This window comes from Pan paniscus, chromosome 3, assembly GCF_029289425.2.
Source record: "Pan paniscus chromosome 3, NHGRI_mPanPan1-v2.0_pri, whole genome shotgun sequence".
Lineage (NCBI taxonomy): Eukaryota > Metazoa > Chordata > Mammalia > Primates > Hominidae > Pan > Pan paniscus.
This window is the reverse complement of record NC_073252.2, coordinates 75,493,472-75,509,888: the sequence shown is the minus strand read 5'-3', so window position 1 is coordinate 75,509,888 and position 16,417 is coordinate 75,493,472. Positions and strand designations below refer to the sequence as shown.

The window sequence follows — 16,417 nt, the reverse complement described above, 5'->3', positions numbered from 1 at the left end:
AAAAAAGAAATTTAGGAGGTAAACAAAATAATTATGTGTAAGATTGGTCCTTGTGGCTGTGTGTGTTTTGTGTGTGCGTGTATGTCTCTGTGTGTTTTAGGCTGTTCTTTTATTGCTATAAATAAATACTTGAGACTGGGTAATTTATAAGGGAAAGAGGTTTAATTAGTTCATGATTCTGCAGGCTTTACAGGAATCATGATACTGGTAGATCTGCTCAGTTTCTGGGGAGGCCTCATGAAGCCATGAAGTCATGGCAGAAGGCAAAGCAGTGCAGGCACATCACATGGCCAGAGCAAGAGCAAGCGAGAGAGAGAAAGAGAGAGGTGCCACACACTTCTAAACAGTCAGATCTTACAAGAAGTCACTTACTATTGCGAGGACAGCACCAGAAGGATGATGCTAAATTGTTCATAAGAAATCTGTCCCCATGATCCATTCATCTGCCACCAGTCCCCACCTCCAATACTGGAGATTACAATTCAACATGAGATTTGGGTGGGGACACATATTCAAACTATATCATATTGACCCTGGACCCTCCCAAATCTCATGTCCTTCTCATATTTCAAAATACAATCATCCCTCCACAATAGTCCCCTCAAGCCTTAACTCATTCCAGCATCAACTCAAAGTCCAAAGTCTTATCTGACACAAGGCAAGTCCCTTCCACCTATGAGCCTGTAAAATAAAGAACAAGTTATTTACTTCCAAGATACAATGGGGTTATAGGCAATGGGTCAACATTCCCATTCCCAAAGGGAGAAATCGGCCAAAAGAAAGGGGCTACAAGCCCCACAGAAGTTCAGAACCCAGCAGGGCTGAAAACTCCAAATAAACTCCATTGACTCCGTATCCCATATCCAGAGCACACTGATGCAAGGGGTGGAGCTCTTGGGAGGGGTGGAACACCCTGTGGCTTTGCAGGGTTTAGCCCCTGCAGCTGCTCTCAGGGGCTGGTGTCGAGTGCCTGTGGTTTTTCCAGGTGCAGAGTGCAGGCTGTTGGTGGATATATTATTCATGGAGGATGGTGGCCCTCCCCTCGTAGCTCCACGAGGCAGTGCCCCAGTGGAGACTCTGTGTGGGGACTTCAACCCCACATTTCGCCTCTGCAATGCCCTAGTAGAGGTTCTCTGTGAGGGCTCCACTCCTGCAGCATGCTTCTGTCTGGACACCCTGGTTTTTTAATATATCCTCCGAAATCTAGGCAGAGGCTCCCAAGCCTCAACTCTTACACTCTGTGCACCCACAGGCTAACACCACATGGAAGCGGCCAAGGTTTATGGCTGTCACAAGCTGACGCAACAGCCCAAGCTTCACCTGAACTCCTTTGAGCCACGGCTGGAGCTGGAGTCATAGGGATGCAGGGAGCAGTGTCTCGAGGCTGCACAGGGCAGTGGACCCTGGGGCTGGCCCATGAAACCATTCTTCCCTCCTAGGCCTCTGGGCCTGTGATGGGAGGGGCTGCCATGAAGGTGTCTGAAATGCCTTAAAGGCCTTTTTCCCATTGTTTTGGCAATCAGCCTTTGCCTCCTTTTTAGTTATGCAAATTTCTCTAGCAAATGGTTGCCCAGCAGCCCTCTTAAATTCTCTCCCAAAAAAGCTTTTACTTTCTCTGTCACATGGCCAAGCTACAAATTTTCCAACCTTTTATGCTCTGCTTCCCTTTTACTTTTTTTTTTTTTTAAAGAGATGGGGTCTCGCTATGTTGTCCAGGCTAGTTTGAACTCTTGGACTCAAGCAATCCTCTCACCTCATCCTCCCAAAGTGTTGGGATTATAGCTGTGAGCCACTGCGCCCAGCCTCTGCTTCTCTTTTAAATATAAGTTTCAACTTCAAGTCATTTCTTTGCTTCTGCATCTGACTGTAGGCTATTGGAAGCAGCCAGGCCATATCGTGAACACTTTGCTACTTAGAAATTTCTTCCACCAGATATCCTAGGTCATCACTCTCAAGTTCAAACTTCCACATATTCCTAGGGCATCGACATAATGTGGCCAAGTTCTTTGCTGAAGCTTAACAAGGGTGACCTTTACTCCAGTTCCCAATAAGTTCTTCATTTTCATCCGAGACCTTGGCAGCCTGGATTTCATTGTCCGTATCATTATCAGCATTTTGGTCACAAGCATTTAACCAGTCTCTAAGAAGTTCCAAACTTTCCTTCATCTTCCTGTCTTCTTCTGAGCCCTCCAAACTCTTCTTATCTCTGCCTGTTACCCAGTTATCTTTACAGCAATTCCCCATTCCTTGATACCAATTTTCTCTATTAGGCTGTTTTTGCATTGCTATAAAGAAATACCTGAGACTGAGTAATTTATAAAGAAAAGAGGTTTCATTGGCACATGGATTCTGCAGGCTATACAGGCGTTTGCTTCTGGAGAGGCCTCAGGAAGCTTCCAATCATGGTGGAAGGTAAAGGGGGAGCAGGCATATCACATGGCCAGAGCAGGAGCAAGTGAGAGAGAGAGAGAGAGAGGTGCCATACAGTTTTAAACAGGCAGATCTTGCAAGAAGTCACTCACTTTTGCAAGGATAGCACCAAGGGGATGGTGCTAAACCATTCGTGAGAAATTCACCCCCATGATCCAGTCATCTCCCACCAGGCCCCACCTCCAGTACTGGGGATTACACTTCAACATGAGATTTGGGTGGGGACACATATCCAAACTATATCATTGCGTGTGTGTGTGTGTGTGTGTGTGTGTGTAATTTTTAAACCAGATATATGTTTCTGCATATCTCTTTCCTTTCTTTCATTCATTCTTTCTTTCTTTTTTTTGAGACAGAGTCTCACTCTGTCACCCAGGCTGCAGTGCAGTGGTGTGATCTCAGCTCACTGCAACTCATTGCAACCTCCTCCTCCCTGGTTCAAGCAATTCCTCTGCCTCAGCCTCCCGAGTAGCTGGGATTACAAGCACATGCCACCATGCCTGGCTAATTTTTTTGTATTATTAGTAGAGATAGGGTTTCACCATGTTGGCCAGACTGGTCTCAAACTTCTGACCTCAGGCAATCCACCCACCTCGGCCTCCCAAAGTGCTGGGATTATAGGCATAAGCCACCATGCCTGGCCTATACATCTATTTTCTAAGATAGAATCTTTGCATAGTGATATTCATCTGTGAGATCTAAACATTCTACAAAAAAATTAAGAAAATATTTTTGGATGTGTTCTTTGGGCATGCCTCTGCAACCTGATGATTTCCTGCTGCCTGCCAGCACCAATACATTTAATTTCTTTTCTGCAGACTCAGAAGTCAAAAACCTCCTTTCAGATGATAACTCAGAAGGCCTTACTTTATTGGATTTGTTGAGCTTCACCTATCAAGTTGCCCGAGGAATGGAGTTTTTGGCTTCAAAAAATGTAAGTTCAAGGAACACAGACCTTTTTAGACCCAGATTTCAGTGAGTGGAGTGTGGAAGGAGATGCTAGGAGATAGATCTTGGAAAGGCCATTAATAACAGGGGCCTCTTACTTACCTGTCTCTCTCCTTCATCCCTTACGCAGGGCAGGGAGTCTGAAATCATCAGGCGTCTACTCTTCTCTAGAGCTTTCTCTCTGTTGGGAGTGGGTGGAGTGAGAACCTGGGAGAAGGCCAGCCCTTTATATCCAGGCAGACAGCTCCAAGTGCCACCATGGATCAGCCAGTCTTGCAGGGGTGATGCTATTCAGCTACAGATGGCTTGATCCTGAGTCATTTCTTCCTTTTCCATGCAGTGTGTCCACCGTGATCTGGCTGCTCGCAACGTCCTCCTGGCACAAGGAAAAATCGTGAAGATCTGTGACTTTGGCCTGGCCAGAGACATCATGCATGATTCGAACTATGTGTCGAAAGGCAGTGTACGTCCTCACTTCCCTCACTAGGCAGGCTCACCCTCCTTCACTTTAATCTCTGAAGTCAGGTGTTGCTTCTAGAGATTCGGTGCCTGTTTTTTAAAACATCAATAGACTTCAAGGGGTCAGTACACTGCCTTGGCAGCAGATTGCCCAGGTGTGAGTGCCAGCTCCACCACTTACTTAATTTGGATTTGGGGCTAGATACTTGACTGTTCTGCCCCTCTGTCTCCCTGACTGTAGTGGGAGGTGGTAATAGTACCTATTTGCTGAGTTGTTATGGGGATTAAATCAATGAATTCATGTAAAGTGCTCAGGACAGTGCCTGGCATATAGAAACAGCACTCAATAATGTTAGCTATTTTATTTATTTATTTATTTATTTATTTATTTTCTTTTTTTTTGAGACAGAGTCTCACTCTGTCACCCAGGCTGGAGTGCAGTGGCGCAATCTTGGCTCACTGCAAACTTCTGCCTCCCAGGTTGAAGCAATTCTCCTGCCTCAGCCTCCCGAGTAGCTGGGATTACAGGCATGCACCACCATGTTCAGCTAATTTTTGTATTTTTAGTAGAGACAGGGTTTCACCATGTTGCCCAGACTGGTCTCGAACTCCTGGCCTCAAGTGATCGACCTGCCTCAGCCTCCCAAAGTGCTGGGATGACAGGTGTGAGCCACTGCATCTGGCAAGTGTTAGCTATTAATATGTCAATTGTGTGTATGCATGGACAAGCATGCATTCCCAAGGATGGTGTCTTTATATTTTAAGCTTTTATCAGATTTTCAAAAGCCATCTGTGACCCCTAAAATATTGAAACCATTTGGGTTTATGTATCTTAGAGGCACAGTTTCCTTAAAGATACTCATTTTGTTGTCTACTTGAACCATTCTTCCCATCCCTTCCACTTCTCAGCAGATGACATAGCTCCCTGTGGGGATATATCTGCTCCCTGTAGGTACAATTCCAAATCACCTCACTGCACTGGACGTGAGACAGCTTATGGCAGCTGCTGCTTCCACCTAGAGAAAGACATGGGCCTGCATCCATGCTGTGTGTGATTCATGTACTCATGTGGCCGTGATAGCTGTAATCGGCTCATAGATCATTGAATCTGTTCTTAATTTTGTTCCCAGGAATATCTAAAAATAGGAAACCAGTCCATTCAGGGCTTACACCTTTTGGGTGAAAATTCAGGATTAATGTTTTTGGATATTATTCCTTTGGAGGACATAAAAGGCAATATTGACCATTCATCATTCATCTAGTATTTGTTGAGCACCTACTATGTGCCAGGGACTGAGAGTTCAGTAATGAACAAAACACATGTAAAAGACACTCAAATGGGACAAGATAATTAGCACAAGTTATTAAGAGCCCAAGGGGAACCCTTTTCTATTTCCACTGCTGTGGATCATCAGTGAGTAGACATGGGTTTAACTGTCTCCCTCCTTCCTTGCAGACCTTTCTGCCCGTGAAGTGGATGGCTCCTGAGAGCATCTTTGACAACCTCTACACCACACTGAGTGATGTCTGGTCTTACGGCATTCTGCTCTGGGAGATCTTTTCCCTTGGTATGGGCCTGACATCACTGCTTATTTGGGCTGTTCTGAAACACCACTGGAAGGAAAATGTGTTCTTTCAAGCCCCAGGATGTAGACACTGTTAAGATAACCTGGTGTGAGGCCAGTATGCTGTAGCCGCCTCAAACCACATGTTGTGCCTTATTGTGTCTGAGATAGGCCCATGCAGGTGGAGATGGGGGTTTTTGTTGGGGGTTGCGTCTCACTCCTGGCCTCTGCCCCTCCTCTCCTTTGGGCTATGCCAGAGTGACTTCCTCCCACTGGAAGTGGTCCCAATGACATTCGCATCCCAGCTGCTTTTTCATTTTGGGCTTTGGGTCACATGGGTTCACCCATGGAGAGTGGGCCCTCCCTCACCTGGTGGCAATTGATGCTCAGGTGAAAAGGGGTATGTGGCGGGAAGGGCAGGGCTCTCATTCCTGGTTGTCACTGGCCAGTCTTGACAACCCAGGTGCTGAACAACCCAGGTGCCCTGGGCTGTCCGGTGAGGTCCCTAAGAGAAGGATGAGCCATAACCCTGACATCTGGATGGTTCATCTGGGGAGGTGAGACTTACACACTTAGGGATAAACAGTGTGGTGCTGATTTAAAATTGTAATTTGAGTCTTGAGTAAAGAGAAAGGAGTCCTGGAATAGTGTGGGAAGGCTTCAGAGAGGGAACTTAACTTGACCTGGCCTTGGCTTTGAAAGTGTGAAATGTTTCATGAATTTATCTGTGATCAGGATGTAATAGTAAAGTGTATCTTCCTGCCCTGTCTCCTTTTTCATCCTAGTTCTCCCTCCATGGATGATCACAATGGATCATCCCCAGTGGCTTAATGGAGTCCTGTACTCCCTTAAAAGCAGAGAGGCCACAACTTTGATTTTTGCTTTAGCTATTTGAACATACCTGGTAAAAAAGACTCTCTGGGTTTTAATGATTCAGAATTTCTCCTTGCTTTTCTAGTTCATTTTGTCTGTGTTGATCCAATAGTCATACACATTGAAAAACACTTGAACGCTTATTTCTAAAGATGTGGAATTTTTGTGATGGTACTTGGACTTGACCAACCTGGAGTCCTAATTAAACTTAAGGTTTGAGCTGGTCTCTGAAGTCAAGGAGATGATGACACTGAATTTTCTTGAAAAAACCAGTGCTTCAAGGCTATAGGATCTGAAAGGTTTTCTAACAGTGTTCTATCATGCCAAGTGTTTCAACAATGCACTGAGCGTTTGTTAGTCCTGGTGTTTTATTGTTTGGCTTTTAGGTGGCACCCCTTACCCCGGCATGATGGTGGATTCTACTTTCTACAATAAGATCAAGAGTGGGTACCGGATGGCCAAGCCTGACCACGCTACCAGTGAAGTGTGAGCTCCTTCCCCATCCCGGGGACCTGTGTTCACAGTCTGTGGGTCTAGGGGGAGGGAGGGGCCCTGAGACTTCCCCCTGTGCCCACTCTTGAGTTCTGTCCCCACAGCTACGAGATCATGGTGAAATGCTGGAACAGTGAGCCGGAGAAGAGACCCTCCTTTTACCACCTGAGTGAGATTGTGGAGAATCTGCTGCCTGGACAATATAAAAAGGTGTGTTTGGATCTATGGGTGGAAAGGTCTGGTTAAAGCTGGAAGTTATACCAGTGAGCTGTGCTGTTCCACAGTTCTAGAGGAGCATTTTCAAAAGAGGCAAAAGATTGTGTGATCCAGTGGCTGGGCTTCATGGCGGTGCTCCACGAGACCCTAGTAGCAATGATGAATGAAAACCCTCCCCTTCCCGTGGGGCTTTCCTTTCATCTTATATGTGCAGTACCTGTAAGCACTATTCTCCAGATGTTTGAGTATCAGAAGTTAGTGTGCAGTTAGAAGACTCAGGGCATCCATGGCCATTACATCACTAATTTGAGTGCACTTAAATCCATGCGAAATTGGCTTTTACCAGCGGACTGGAAGGAACAACCTCAGCTGTTATCTGTGGCACCAGCTGGTTTTTTGTGGAATAGGAAGCATTGTTCAAAGGAACAAATGTAATTTCTTGGAACCAAGCAGGATATGTAAATGAATGAAACAGCTTTCTGCTGAGGTGTTGAGAGGAAAACTCAGACATAACCTCAGTTTCTTAGATTAAGATTAGTCCCTGTGTAGACTTTTTATACTTACCATTTTTCTTCCTTCTTCTCAAGGAGGAATAGCGTTAGGAGATTGTGTGCCGAACTGGAAGTTAAATACTTCTGTCTGTTAATTATCTCACTGCCCACTACAACTTTCACAGGTGAGGCAGTGAGGAGGCAGAAGGAAATTAACCCTCAGTTGGTCAAAGATGCTCTGACTGGTGGAAATGTGTTGGTGGGAAGAGATTGAAGTTATTGTTGAAAATAGGGTCTTTTCACATCCAATGTTAGACCTCTCCAATGTTTAAGGATCATGAAGGCTTTGGGTATTATCCACCCAATAGAAGGCCTCACTGCCTATCTATGGGACCCATCCAAGCCCTGGAAAGGCAACGTGATGGGGACCAGAAGGGTTCTCAGTTGTAGCTACTGACTTGGAGAAGGGGCTACTGGTATCTTAGCACCTAATGGCAGAAGCTCTTTACCATTGGTGGCCCCTTCTTCATGTTCTATGTCTCTGGGGATAGTTGACATGACTCTCCTTCAACTAAGTCCCACATCTTCCAGGTAGTTTGGAAATATGTACAGTTAAATAATAGTAAGTTCTGAGTGTCTCTATTCATTTTTGAGGTTTGGTTGTTAACACTTGATTAAATATGTTCAATGAATGTTTATAGAGTTATGAAAAAATTCACCTGGACTTCCTGAAGAGTGACCATCCTGCTGTGGCACGCATGCGTGTGGACTCAGACAATGCATACATTGGTGTCACCTACAAAAACGAGGAAGACAAGCTGAAGGACTGGGAGGGTGGTCTGGATGAGCAGAGACTGAGCGCTGACAGTGGCTACATCATTCCTCTGCCTGACATTGACCCTGTCCCTGAGGAGGAGGACCTGGGCAAGAGGAACAGACACAGGTAGCTGTGGGGGCAGCCTCAGTGTCTCACCTTTCCCCTCCCCTATAGGCCCTGAAGGAGAGGACCCATTTTCCCGATAATGGTGCACTCCCGGTTGGTAAATATGTACTCAGGGACAAGTTGCAGAATCCTCAGGAGGTCCACGTGGTTTTGAAAATGCTTCCCAGATGATTCTAATATGTTCCCCCTGGGGCTGGGAGAGGGATGTGCATGTTGTGGGGAGAGGGACATGCTTCCCTGGTGGAGAATCTTTGAGCTAAATTCTCAGGTAATTTGATCAAATTGATACAGAACTGTGATTACTGAGATCATATAAGCCTCTCCTGCCATTGTCTTAAATAGTCATTGAACTGGGGAAAAAGTGAAGAGAGGCGGGACTGGGTCCTTTGACGCTATGCCCTACCTGTGAATTGGAATCACCTGCAGAGATTTAAAAACTGCTGATCTACAAGCCTCACCCAAAACAACAAATTAGAATCCCTGGGGGTGGTGGCCAACTGCTCCCTGGCTGATTTGTTTCTTCTTTCTTTTAAATTTTGTATTATGGAAGATTTCTAACGTGTGCACAATTCACATAGTATAGTGAGCTGTTCAGTATCCGTCACCCAGCTTCAATGACTATGCACTCTGCCAGCCTGGAAGCACACATGGCCATGTCTGTCTCTCCTCAGCCTCCTCTGGATTGTTTGGAAGCAAATCCTAGACACCTTATCATTTCACCCATAAATATTCCAGTGTGTGTCTCTTAAAGATAAGGGCTCTATTTTAAAGAAGAACAACAGTTATTAAAAATAACTACAATGCTGTTATCTCACCCAAAACAGGGACAATAAATCATTAAGGCATCAGGCAGCCAGTTAAAGTTCAAATTATCTCACAAATATTATCATACTCCATTAAAAAGTGGGCAGAGGACATAAGCAGACACTTTTCAAAAGAAGACATACCTGCAGCCAACAAGCATATGAAAAAATGCTCAACATCGCTGATCACTAGAGAAATGCAAATCAGAACCGTGATGAGATACCATCTCACACCACACAGAATGGTTATTATTAAAAAGTCAAAAAATAACAGATGCTGGTGAGGTTGTGGAGAAAAGGGGAAGCGTATACACTGCTTGTTGAAGTGCAAATTAGTTCAGCTATTGTGGAAAGCAGTGTGGTGATTTCTCAAAGAACTTTTAACAGAATTACCATTCGATCCAGCAATCCCATTACTGGGTATATAACCAAAGGAATATAAATCATTCTACCATAAAGACATGCATACGTATGTTCACTGCAGCACTATTCACGATAGCAAAGACATGGAATCATCCTAAATGCCCATTGACAGTAGACTGGATAAAGAACATCTGGCACATATACACCATGGAATACTATGCGTTGATAAAAAAGAACAAGATCTGAGATACCATCTCCCACCAGTCAGAATGGCTATTATTTAAAAGTCAAAAAGCAACAGATTGTGGCGAGGTTGTGGAGAAAAAGAAACACTTTTACAATGTTGGTTGGAGTGTAAATTAGTTCAACCATTGTGGAAGACAGTGTGGCGATTCCCCAAAGACCTAGAGGCAGAAATACTGTTTGACCCATCAATCCCATTACTGAGTATATACCCAGAGTGATATAAATCATTCTATTATAAAGGCACATGAATGTGTATGTTCACTGCTGCACTGTTCACAATAGCAAAATCATGGAATCAACCTAAATGCCCATCAATGATAGACTGGATAAAGAAAATGTGATACATATACACCATGGAATACGATGCAGCCATAAAAAGGAATGAGATCATGTCCTTTGCAGGGACATGGATGGAGCTGGAAGCCGTTACCGTCAGCAAACTAACACAGGAACAGAAAACCAAACACCACATGTTCTCTCTTATAAGTGGGAGCTGAACGATGAGGACACATGGACACATGGAGGGAAACAACACACACTGGAGCCTTTCAGGGGTTGGGGATTGGGTGGAGCATCAGGAAGAATAGTTAATGGATACTGGGCATAATACCTGGGTGATGGGATGATCTGCGCAGCAAACCACCATGACGCATGTTTACCCATGTAACAAACCTGCACATCCTGCATATGTACCCCTGAACTTAAAAAGTGGAAAATACAAAAATGAAATTAAAAAAAGAACAAGATCATGTCCTTTGCAGCAACGTGGATGGAGCCGGAGGTCATTATCCTTAGCAAACTAATACGAGAACAGAAGACCAGATACCGCATGTTCTCACTTATAAGTGGGAGCTAAAACAACGAGAACACATGGACACAAAGAGGGGAACAACACACACCAGGGCATAGTTGAGGGTGCAGGGTGGGAGAAGGAAGAGGATCAGAAAAAATACCTATCGGATACTGTGCTTATTACTTGGGTGATGAAATAATCTGTACATCAAACCGCCATGACGTGATTTATCCATGTAACCTGCACACGTGCCCTTGAACATAAAATAAAAGTTAAAAAAAAATTATCATACACTTGTTTTGTTCTGTTTGAGATCCAGATAAGAGTCACACATTGCACTTGGTTGCTATGTCTCTGTAAGTTCACTATGCCTCTTTTTTTTGCCCTCTTGCATATTATTTGTGAAGAAACCATAGTGTTTGCCTGTGGAGTTCCCACAATCAGAATTTTGCTGATTACATCCTTGAAGTGTCCTTCTCAGGTGCTTCTGTCTTCTCTATGTGTTGTAAACTGGTAGTTAGTCTAGGAACTTAACCTGACTCAGGTTAGATCTTTGGCAAACATGCTTCATAGATGGTTCTGTGTGCTTCTGTCAGGAGGTATGCACTGCCCAGTTGTCTGCCTTTTGTAACATTATCAGTCATTGGGTGATCATTACCTAGAATTTCTTTTTTTTTTTTTGAGATGGAGTCTCGCTCTGTCACCCAGGCTGGAGTGCAGTGGTGTGATCTCAGCTTACTGTAACCTCTGCCTCCTGGGTTCAAGCCATTCTCATACCTCCGCCTCCTGAGTAGCTGGGATTACAGGCACATGCCACCATGCCCAGCTAATTTTTGTATTTTTAGTAGAAATGGGGTTTCAGCATGTGGGACAGGCTGGTTTTGAACTCCTGACCTCAAGTGATCTGCCAGTCTCGGCCTCCCAAGGTGCTGGGATTATAGGCATGAACCATCTCACCTGGCCTAGATTCTTTAACTCAGCACCAAGGTGGAGCTAATGCCCAGGCAGGACTGAGAATCACTGGTTCATGTGGTCAGATGGAGGAGACCATGCCCCAGTTCTCCGCTGTCTTTGCATGGCCCTTGGACAGAGGTAGGAGAAGGTGATGATAGTGGCCCCTAGTTCAAGGTCCAAGTTGCTTGTGTGTGTGTGTTTTTTTTTTTTTCCTCTTCTTTCCCATCAGAACATTATTTTGGAGGCTTATGACTGTGACCTTTGTTAACCAATTTAGGTATAATATGTAGACAGCCCTTGTTTATTTGTATGGACTGGGTAATTTTGAAAGTATGGCTTTTCTATTTTGTTTTAGAATGTGTTATGTGATTTGAAGATGGGACACAGTGGCCCATCAGTCTTCGGTTTTTTATTATGCTTTGCTCAGGCCAGTTTTTATAACGTGTTTATATCTCTTGAGCATATGGTGTTCCTCCAAGTTTTGGGGGTCTGCAATGGAACTTCACGGGGGTCGGGGAAGGCTGGGCAGTGAATCTAGGGCTCTCTGTCTCAGATCCTTTCTCAATTTGGTTACTTTGTATTTGTGGGCTCTGAATAATATTTGAGTTGTAAGAGGGTTCTGCTTTTATATAAAGTTAGAAAGTCACATTGGAATAAATAACATGAGAAAGGTGCCCAGAAGTTTTCTAGGGCTACAACAGGCTGAGCTGCAGAATTTGATGCACCAGGAATTGAACTTTCTCAGTTGAAGTTCACGTTCAAGTTAAGTAACTTGTGTGGCATCACACAGCTAGTAAGTGGGGGGACCATTCCAGACCTAAGGCTTTCTGACTCCAGAACTCCCCTTTCAGCCACTTCTCTAGTATGTAAGGAGCCGTCACCTGGGCCTTCAAGTTGGGGGCCGGTGGGGGGGCATTTGATGTCAAGAGAGAGGGGAAGAGGGCATTCCAGGCAAGTGGCAGGAGATCCTGAGAACACAGTTTGGATGCTCAGGAGGCTTCCGGGAGAGCACCTGATGGGCCTGGCTGCAGCTTGCACCCTGATGGGCCTGACTTCACCCCCTGCTCTGCTTTCCCAGGCCTTTGGATCCGGCATTGCTTATGTTCTCTTCCACTAGGATTGAGTAGGGAAAGTAGAAATTCTTGCAGCTTGTCAGTAACTTTGATGAAAGACCCAGCAGAAAAGCAGGAAAGCTGAAGTGTAAAAGTGATGGGTGGACCTTGGTTTTCCACGTGGCCTACCACAGCATGTCAGGCCTGGGGGCAGAATCTTGCCATACTGTGCAGCCCAAATTTGAATGCCAAAGGCTTTTGTTTGTCTCTGGGGGGCCACAGTCTAGGTCTAGTTCTGTGCAGGAGTTGTAATATTTGCTCTTCTCTCCCTCCTCCAGCTCGCAGACCTCTGAAGAGAGTGCCATTGAGACGGGTTCCAGCAGTTCCACCTTCATCAAGAGAGAGGACGAGACCATTGAAGACATCGACATGATGGACGACATCGGCATAGACTCTTCAGACCTGGTGGAAGACAGCTTCCTGTAACTGGCGGATTCGAGGGGTTCCTTCCACTTCTGGGGCCACCTCTGGATCCCGTTCAGAAAACCACTTTATTGCAATGCGGAGGTTGAGAGGAGGACTTGGTTGATGTTTAAAGAGAAGTTCCCAGCCAAGGGCCTCAGGGAGCGTTCTAAATATGAATGAATGGGATATTTTGAAATGAACTTTGTCAGTGTTGCCTCTTGCAATGCCTCAGTAGCATCTCAGTGGTGTGTGAAGTTTGGAGATAGATGGATAAGGGAATAATAGGCCACAGAAGGTGAACTTTGTGCTTCAAGGACATTGGTGAGAGTCCAACAGACACAATTTATACTGCGACAGAACTTCAGCATTGTAATTATGTAAATAACTCTAACCAAGGCTGTGTTTAGATTGTATTAACTATCTTCTTTGGACTTCTAAAGAGACCACTCAATCCATCCATGTACTTCCCTCTTGAAACCTGATGTCAGCTGCTGTTGAACTTTTTAAAGAAGTGCATGAAAAACCATTTTTGAACCTTAAAAGGTACTGGTACTATAGCATTTTGCTATCTTTTTTAGTGTTAAAGAGGTAAAGAATAATAATTAACCAACCTTGTTTAATAGATTTGGGTCATTTAGAAGCCTGACAACTCATTTTCATATTGTAATCTATGTTTATAATACTACTACTGTTACCAGTAATGCTAAATGTGTAATAATGTAACATGATTTCCCTCCAGAGAAAGCACAATTTAAAACAATCCTTACTAAGTAGGTGATGAGTTTGACAGTTTTTGACATTTATATTAAATAACATGTTTCTCTATAAAGTATGGTAATAGCTTTAGTGAATTAAATTTAGTTGAGCATAGAGAACAAAGTAAAAGTAGTGTTGTCCAGGAAGTCAGAATTTTTAACTGTACTGAATAGGTTCCCCAATCCATCGTATTAAAAAACAATTAACTGCCCTCTGAAATAATGGAATTAGAAACAAACAAAACTCTTAAGTCCTAAAAGTTCTCAATGTAGAGGCATAAACCTGTGCTGAACATAACTTCTCATGTATATTACCCAATGGAAAATATAATGATCAGCAAAAAGACTGGATTTGCAGAAGTTTTTTTTTTTTCTTCTTCATGCCTGATGAAAGCTTTGGCGACCCCAATATATGTATTTTTTGAATCTGTGAACCTGAAAAGGGTCAGAAGGATGCCCAGACATCAGCCTCCTTCTTTCACCCCTTACCCCAAAGAGAAAGAGTTTGAAACTCGAGACCATAAAGATATTCTTTAGTGGAGGCTGGATGTGCATTAGCCTGGATCCTCAGTTCTCAAATGTGTGTGGTAGCCAGGATGACTAGATCCTGGGTTTCCATCCTTGAGATTCTGAAGTATGAAGTCTGAGGGAAACCAGAGTCTGTATTTTTCTAAACTCCCTGGCTGTTCTGATCGGCCAGTTTTCAGAAACACTGACTTAGGTTTCAGGAAGTTGCCATGGGAAACAAATAATTTGAACTTTGGAACAGGGTTGGAATTCAACCACGCAGGAAGCCTACTATTTAAATCCTTGGCTTCAGGTTAGTGACATTTAATGCCATCTAGCTAGCAATTGCGACCTTAATTTAACTTTCCAGTCTTAGCTGAGGCTGAGAAAGCTAAAGTTTGGTTTTGACAGGTTTTCCAAAAGTAAAGATGCTACTTCCCACTGTATGGGGGAGATTGAACTTTCCCCGTCTCCCGTCTTCTGCCTCCCACTCCATACCCCGCCAAGGAAAGGCATGTACAAAAATTATGCAATTCAGTGTTCCAAGTCTCTGTGTAACCAGCTCAGTGTTTTGGTGGAAAAAACATTTTAAGTTTTACTGATAATTTGAGGTTAGATGGGAGGATGAATTGTCACATCTATCCACACTGTCAAACAGGTTGGTGTGGGTTCATTGGCATTCTTTGCAATACTGCTTAATTGCTGATACCATATGAATGAAACATGGGCTGTGATTACTGCAATCACTGTGCTATCGGCAGGTGATGCTTTGGAAGATGCAGAAGCAATAATAAAGTACTTGACTACCTACTGGTGTAATCTCAATGCAAGCCCCAACTTTCTTATCCAACTTTTTCGTAGTAAGTGCGAAGACTGAGCCAGATTGGCCAATTAAAAACGAAAACCTGACTAGGTTCTGTAGAGCCAATTAGACTTGAAATACGTTTGTGTTTCTAGAATCACAACTCAAGCATTCTGTTTATCGCTCACTCTCCCTTGTACAGCCTTATTTTGTTGGTGCTTTGCATTTTGATATTGCTGTGAGCCTTGCATGACATCATGAGGCCGGATGAAACTTCTCAGTCCAGCAGTTTCCAGTCCTAACAAATGCTCCCACCTGAATTTGTATATGACTGCATTTGTGTGTGTGTGTGTTTTCAGCAAATTCCAGATTTGTTTCCTTTTGGCCTCCTGCAAAGTCTCCAGAAGAAAATTTGCCAATCTTTCCTACTTTCTATTTTTATGATGACAATCAAAGCCGGCCTGAGAAACACTATTTGTGACTTTTTAAACGATTAGTGATGTCCTTAAAATGTGGTCTGCCAATCTGTACAAAATGGTCCTATTTTTGTGAAGAGGGACATAAGATAAAATGATGTTATACATCAATATGTATATATGTATTTCTATATAGACTTGGAGAATACTGCCAAAACATTTATGACAAGCTGTATCACTGCCTTCGTTTATATTTTTTTAACTGTGATAATCCCCACAGGCACATTAACTGTTGCACTTTTGAATGTCCAAAATTTATATTTTAGAAATAATAAAGAGAAAGATACTTACATGTTCCCAAAACAATGGTGTGGTGAATGTGTGAGAAAAACTAACTCGATAGGGTCTACCAATACAAAATGTATTACGAATGCCCCTGTTCATGTTTTTGTTTTAAAACGTGTAAATGAAGATCTTTATATTTCAATAAATGATATATAATTTAAAGTTATACTAAGGTTTCAGCATTTTTGTTTTTAGTTTAATCATAAGAATTAAAGCAATCCTGTTCTATTTACTTTCTTAGCAACATTTGTAGGACTCTATATTAGGCCTTTTTTTTTTTTTTTCCTGAGACGGAGTTTTGCTCTTGTCATCCAGGCTGGAGTGCAGTGGCGTGATCTCAGTTCACTGCAACTTCTGCCTCCCGAGTTCAAGCAATTCTCCTGCCTCAGCCTCCCAAGTAGCTGGGATTATAGGCGCCTGCCACCATGCCTGGCTAATTTTTGTATTTTTAGTAGAGATGGGGTTTCATCATGTTGGCCGGGCTGGTCTCGAACTCCTG

At 43.6% G+C, this 16,417-nt stretch overlaps 1 protein-coding gene across 5 annotated transcripts in view; it reads left to right on the top strand.

Moving 5' to 3' along the window:
• PDGFRA (platelet derived growth factor receptor alpha) overlaps positions 1–16,084 on the top strand; it is a 70,785-nt gene extending 54,701 nt beyond the window's left edge. For all 5 annotated transcript variants that reach the window (XM_003806461.6, XM_063603819.1, XM_034958806.3 and 2 more), the window contains exons 17-23: positions 3,249–3,364; positions 3,719–3,841; positions 5,294–5,405; positions 6,662–6,761; positions 6,872–6,977; positions 8,176–8,417; positions 12,967–16,084. In XM_003806461.6, coding sequence (XP_003806509.3) covers positions 3,249–3,364; positions 3,719–3,841; positions 5,294–5,405; positions 6,662–6,761; positions 6,872–6,977; positions 8,176–8,417; positions 12,967–13,114 — 947 coding nt within the window. In that variant the 3' untranslated portion in view covers positions 13,115–16,084. The remainder of the gene's footprint in view (positions 1–3,248; positions 3,365–3,718; positions 3,842–5,293; positions 5,406–6,661; positions 6,762–6,871; positions 6,978–8,175; positions 8,418–12,966) is intronic.
• Positions 16,085–16,417: the final 333 nt, after the last annotated feature.